General features: G+C 24.0%; 1 protein-coding gene across 1 annotated transcript; it reads right to left on the bottom strand.

Annotated features, from left to right (window-relative positions):
- Positions 1 to 2,873: 2,873 nt before the first annotated feature.
- Positions 2,874 to 6,421, bottom strand: LOC142239578 (alpha-tocopherol transfer protein-like). The gene is made up of 3 exons (XM_075311370.1): positions 6,111 to 6,421; positions 4,091 to 4,463; positions 2,874 to 3,208 (listed from the first exon to the last, which is right to left on the bottom strand). The coding sequence occupies exons 1-3, from the start codon at positions 6,419 to 6,421 to the stop codon at positions 2,954 to 2,956; spliced, it is 939 nt and encodes a 312-aa protein (XP_075167485.1). The 3' UTR covers positions 2,874 to 2,953.
- Positions 6,422 to 6,812: the final 391 nt, after the last annotated feature.

The raw sequence follows: 6,812 nt of genomic DNA on the forward strand, positions 1-6,812 counted from the left end.
ATAAAATTTTGACAAAATTTTCTATAGAAATAAAATTTTGACAAAATATTCTACAAAAATAAAATTTTGACAAAATTTTCTATAGAAATTAAATTTTGATAAAATTTTCAATAAAAATAAAATTTTGACAAAATTTTCATTAGAAATAAAATTTTGACAAAATTTTCTATAGAAATAAAATTTTGACAAATTTTTTTTATAGAAATAAAATTTTCAATAGAAATAAAATTTTGACAAAATATTCTATAAAAATAAAATTGTGACAAAATTTTCTATAGAAATAAAATTTTGACAAAATTTTCTATAGAAATAAAATTTTGACAAAATTTTCTATAGAAATAAAATTTTGACAAAATTTTCTATAGAAATAAAATTTTGACAAAATCTACTATAGAAATAAAATTGTTTTCAAAATTTTCTATATAAATAAAATTCTAACAAAAATTTCTATAGAAATACAATTTTGACAAAATTTTCTATAGAAATGATAATTTTGACAAAATTTTCTATAGACATAAAATTTTCTATAGAAAAAAAAAAAATTTTGACAAAATTTTCTATAGAAATAAAATTTCGACAAAATTTTCTATAGAAATGAACATTTTGACAAAATTTTCTATAGAAATAAAATTTTGACAAAATTTTCTATAGAAATACAATTATGACAAAATTTTCAATAGAAATAAAATTTTGACAAAATTTCTATAGAAATAAAATTTTGACAAAATTTTCTATAGAAATAAAATTTTGACAAAATTTTCTATAGAAATGAAAATTTTGACAAAGTTTTCTATAGAAATAAAACTTTGACAAAATTTTCTATAGAAATAAAATTTTGACAAAATTTTCTATAGAAATAAAATTTTGACAAACTTTTCTATAGAAATAAAATTTTGATAAAATTTTCAATAGAAATAAAATTTTGACAAAATTTTCTATAGAAATAAAATTTTGACAAAATTTGCTATAGAAATGAAAATTTTGACAAAATTTTCTATAGAAATGAAATTTTGACAAAATTTTCTATAGAAATAAAATTTTGATAAAATTTTCTATAGAACTAAAATTGTGATAAAATTAAATAAAAATAGAAATAAAATTTTGACAAAATTTTCTATAGAAATAAAATTTTAACAAAGTTTTCTATAGAAATAAAATTTTAACAAAATTTTCTATAGAAATAAAATTTTGACAAAATTTTCTATAGAAATAAAATTTTGACAAAAGTTTCTATAGAAATGAACATTTTGACAAAATTTTCTATAGAAATAAAATTTTGACAAAATTTTCTATAGAAATACAATTATGACAAAATTTCAATAGATATAAAATTTTGACAAAATTTTCTATAGAAATAAAATTTTGACAAAATTTTCTATAGAAATAAAATTTTGACAAAATTTTTATAGAAATGCAAATTTTGACAAAATTTTCTATAGAAATAAAACTTTGACAAAATTTTCTATAGAAATAAAATTTTGACAAACTTTTCTATAGAAATAAAATTTTCAATAGAAATAAAATTTTGACAAAATTTTCTATAGAAATAAAATTTTGACAAAATTTGCTATAGAAATGAAAATTTTGACAAAATTTTCTATAGAAATAAAATGTTAACAAAATTTTCTATAGAAATGAAAATTTGACAAAATATAGACAAATATAGAATATATATATATATATATATATATATATATATATATATATATATATATATATATATTTTATATTTGTCAAAATTTTATTTCTATTAAAAATTTTATCACAATTTTAGTTCTATAGAAAATTTTATCAAAATTTTATTTCTATAGAAAATTTTGTCAAATTTTCATTTCTATTAGAAAATATTTAGAAATAAAATTTGGACAAAATTTTCTATAGAAATGCAAATTTTGACAAAATTTCCTATAGAAATAAAATTTTAACAAAATTTTCTATAGAAATAAAATTTTCAGAAAATTTTTCTATAGAAATAAAATTTTGACAAAATTTTCTATAGAAATAAAATTTTAACAAAATTTTCTATAGAAATGCAATTTTTGACAAAATTTTCTATAGAAATAAATTTTTAACAAAATTTTCTATAGAAATAAAATTTTCAGAAAATTTTTCTATAGAAATAAAATTTTCTATAGAAATAAAATTTTGAAAAATTTTCTATAGAAATAAAATTTTAACAAAATTTTCTATAGAAATGAAAATTTTTACAAAATTTTCTATAGACATAAAATTTTCTATAGACATAAAATTTTCTATAGAAATAAAATTTTGTCAAATTTATTTGGGCAAAGCCTTATATACGGCAAGATGGGTGGATGGACGCACGTTTCGGAATTACCACATTCCTCATCAGCATCCTACAAGTGTAGCTTAACCAACAGAGGAAAAGAATGTTTGTATGGTTTTAAGCTGAAACAAAAAACAACAAAATGAAATAAAATATTGATAAAATTTTCTTTAGAAACAAATTTTTATAAAATTTTCTATAGAAATAAAATTTTGACAAAATTTTCTATAGAAATAAAATTTTGACAAAATTTTCTATAGAAATAAAATTTTGACAAAATTTTCTATAGAAATAAAATTTTAACAAAATTTTCTGTAGAGATTAAATTTTGACAAAATCTTCTATAGAAATAAAATTGTTTTAAACATTTTCTATATAAATAAAATTCTAAAAAAAAATTCTATAGAAATAAAATTTTGACAAAATTTTCTATAGAAATAAAATTTTGACAAAATCTTTTATAGAAATAAAATTGTTTTCAAAATTTTCTATATTAATAAAATTATTTATGGCACGAGTGGCAACCGAGATGGTATTGCAAATGGATCATAGTTTTAGTTTTCTCGTGAACGGGAAAAATCGTTGGGTAACAAATTTTATTAGTTAGTATATTATTTTAATTTAAAATTTTATACATAATTTTTGTTTTCTTTTAGAAAAAAGTCTTTAATCCACTTCCAATTTACGGAATGAACCATCTAACCCAAACATAGATTCAAAATCGATTGGTTTTCCAGGACGTAATTTCTCGTCGGTTCCATAATGTTTTTCTTCTGTGATAAATTCTCGATATTTCATAAGCATTTCCTCGCCTGCGGCAATAATCTCTTCAATACTACCATTTTCACCGCCATATTCTTTGGGAAAATATTTCAATGGTATTTTTTCATAAACTGATTCCATAGTGGGATGTACAACCATCTAGAAATAGGTAAAGTTATTAAACAAAATCTAATGTGATGTCAATAAAATCGTGTTTTTCGTAAGTTAAGCGAATAGTTTTGCTGCACTTCATTGTCGCAAACGTGAAACGTGAAATTACCCGTGATAAAATAAAATATTGAATGTAGTGTCATTTCGACAAGCATAACATTTTGTTCTATATATATATATATATATATATATATATATATATATATATATATATATATATATATATATATATATATATATATATATATATATATATATATATATATATATATATATATATATATATATATATATATATATATATATATATATACATATATATGTATATATATATAGAACAAAATGTTATGCCTGTCGAAATGACACTACATTCAAACGAATATAAACGAAGTTTTGCCTTTTCAAGGTCAGTATGCAGCTCTTGCGAAATTTTCGGTAGCAAAAAGTCTAATTAAGTCTCCGGCAAAAACTAGTTTGTGTAAACAGTGTAGAAAAACATAACATAATGTACCGATCACTATTCAAAATGGTCAATATTTGTTCCAAATATTCCTCAAATAGATTGTCAATTTTTTATAGATCTCTTAAGTTTTTGCTCATAAATATTTAAAACTGTTACATGCAGAACATTTGAAAACAATAAAATTGTTGCTGCCATGAGTTGTCAACATCTCTCCAATATATCATTTTTATGCTAGCGCTTGTGGAATTTAAGGCTACCGAAAATTTTGTTAGCATAAATAGCAATACATTTCATATGGGAAGAAACATATTCGCATGAGGCGTAACAAAACAAATTCACTAATTTGACATTTAGAGAGCACTTCGGTAAAATTTATAGTCAGCTGTTTAAGCGATGTAATTACCTACCCTTTCTTTGACTTTATCAGGCAACATTGGTTTCATCATATTAAAAATTGTCTCAAACGTTGAACCCGTATTAAACATATGCGAAGATCTCGTACGAACCGGCAAGGCTCCTTCCATGTAATAGATAATACGTTTCATTCGAGTTGGTTGCAATTGCATCATTTGCTTTGTGGTGAAACCCGCCATGTCGACCATATGAATAAAACCACTAACCACACAGTTATCATCTTCCAACATCAGTATATCGTGGACCAAAACATCTAATTTAATTATATCAAATATTGAAATAATATCAGGGTCAAAGTTTCCAGGTCGCATGAGAACAATGCGAGGTCCATCCTCGCCGAGAGGCAATGGCAAATAGGCACCCATACTAGAATGAAATTTCGAGGTTATATAAATGTTACACAAAAAAAAACGTTTACTTGGATCCAACGATTTTTACCTTCCCATAAGGAGTTTGGTATTGATTGCGAGTCAAAGATGCGACTTCATTAAAATAAAGCAATTTTTGAAGACCTATCTGTTTTTAAATCTAGGATCAATAAAATTTAAATTAGGGTAATTTTATTTATAGAATTTTAATTCTCTTTTCGGTGTATATTAATAAAGCTATTCACATCAAAAAAAAAAAAATATTATAAATCCAAATTATACCGTATATTTCAAAGTAAAAAAAAAAAAAGATTCTTAATTGTAAAAAAACTTTAAATCAAAGATGCTAAATCTTTAAAATAAATCTTAGTCTATATTTGAAGCGTTTCTGTCTTAAATCTAAAGATTCAATATTCCAGTTAACGATTTCTTTAAAACAAAAAAGTGCTTCTTTACTTAAACAAATTGCTCTAATTCAATTATATACGACTTTAACGGAGGGACGCAAATTTCCAAAATGTCTGTCCTATATATATACGGCCGGGCCGAATATATATAGGGTCCGCAAGCAAAATTTGGGCCGATATGGATCAATCTTAGCATGAATGTTAGGGACCATATACTAACACCACGTACCAAATTTCAATCGAATCGGATTTAATTATTTTAAAGAAACTTGTCCTTCATATTCTGTAAATTGCGCATCCTACATTTTAGGTGGCATAATCTTTAATATAACGTAAATATTTATTTCAGTGTATGTATACTATAGCACTACTCCAAAATCTTTCAGTGGACAGAAAATTTTGAACATAAAGAATTGGAATTTTCCCAAAAATTTAATTAATCAATTAATTGCTTTTCGATCTATATATCTTTATCAAACTAAGTAAGAAATTAAGATCATGATCTTAATCAGGAACAATTACTTCTAAATTTTTACTCTAGTAAAAATAATATCCCTTAAAAATTAATTAACTGAAATTTCAATTCCTAGTTCCTTTTCACAATATGGCTACACTTTTTTTCCATAGAATTTTAGCATTAGTTTAAAATCGGACTTTATTTTCTGTGTTCTCAAGACGCCAACTATCCCTACACTCATAGAAAAAAGTCTGCTAAAAACAGCAGTCGATGTCTGCTGTTATATTTTTGTACTTCAGGGCCTAATGAACAACAATTTATAAAATTTTTAGGTTATAAATTTTCCCCAAAGCATATTTAAGAACCAAAAGTAGTTTTTGGTATATGTTTGCACTGTAATATACTTACAAGCTCCTAAATACGATCAGCAAACATTTTGTTTGCTGTTATGTCTCAATTCCATAAATATTCAGATTTTTGGTAAAATTCTATAGATGTTCAAAAAATATTGTTTTAATTATGTTAGGATAGCTCCTAAGTTGACATTTTTTTTTTGTTTTAGCCAAAATAAAACATGTTTTAGTGTAATCGAGCTTAAAAAAATAGCAGAAAATGTTTGCTATTTCAGCAAACAGTGACTGCTGTCCCTTTTTCAGCAGACTTTCTGTTGTTTTAGCAGACTTTTCTGCTGTCCCTACTAACAAATTTCTTTGGGTGTACTGATATCTGTAATTTGGAAACTTCGTTACCTATACTAGAGTAGCCTAAATTCATGGCTTACCTCATTCTCATTATAGCTCGCATTTTTTGTTCATTATACATTGAATACAATAAATCGGGAAGATTCGTACGCATTGTATAGTAAGTGTCCAATTTCTTTTTAGCCTTTTCCAGACTATATTTACATCCACGCAAAAATGCTATCAAAAATTGATCATTCATGCGAGATCTAATATGTGGTTGCATTTGAATCCATTCTTTAAAAATTTTCAAATCATCAGCTATTCTGGAGGGATTTTCGTTTAATTCCGCTATGGCTTTCTTTTGTAAAGCTTGTGAAAGTGGTCGTATCTCTAATGAGGGGGAGGACATTTTGATGTTTGCCTAACTCTCTGTGAACCGTAGCAGTAGTTGTTTAAAAAAGAACTGGTCACAATGGAGATTTTAAATTTAAGTTTTATTTTTATGCATACCAATCTTTGTTATTCGGTTATCAGATGATTAGATTATTGTTAAAAATTCATTGAGCTTACTTTCTTTTATTCGGTTAATTCAAAAACAAATCCAAAATTTCGTACAGTTGCATTATATTTCAACCCATAATCAACTGATAATCCAAAAAGATATTCATGGTCACTGCACTAAAAAAAAAACAAGTAAGTAAAGTCTAAAGTCGGGCGGGGCTGACTATATTATACCCTTCACCACTATGTACACCAAAATTTGTGTTACCATCTCAACTCCTTCAAATTTGTTTGGAGTT

Source organism: Haematobia irritans, chromosome 5 (assembly GCF_050003625.1).
Source record: "Haematobia irritans isolate KBUSLIRL chromosome 5, ASM5000362v1, whole genome shotgun sequence".
Taxonomy (NCBI): domain Eukaryota; kingdom Metazoa; phylum Arthropoda; class Insecta; order Diptera; family Muscidae; genus Haematobia; species Haematobia irritans.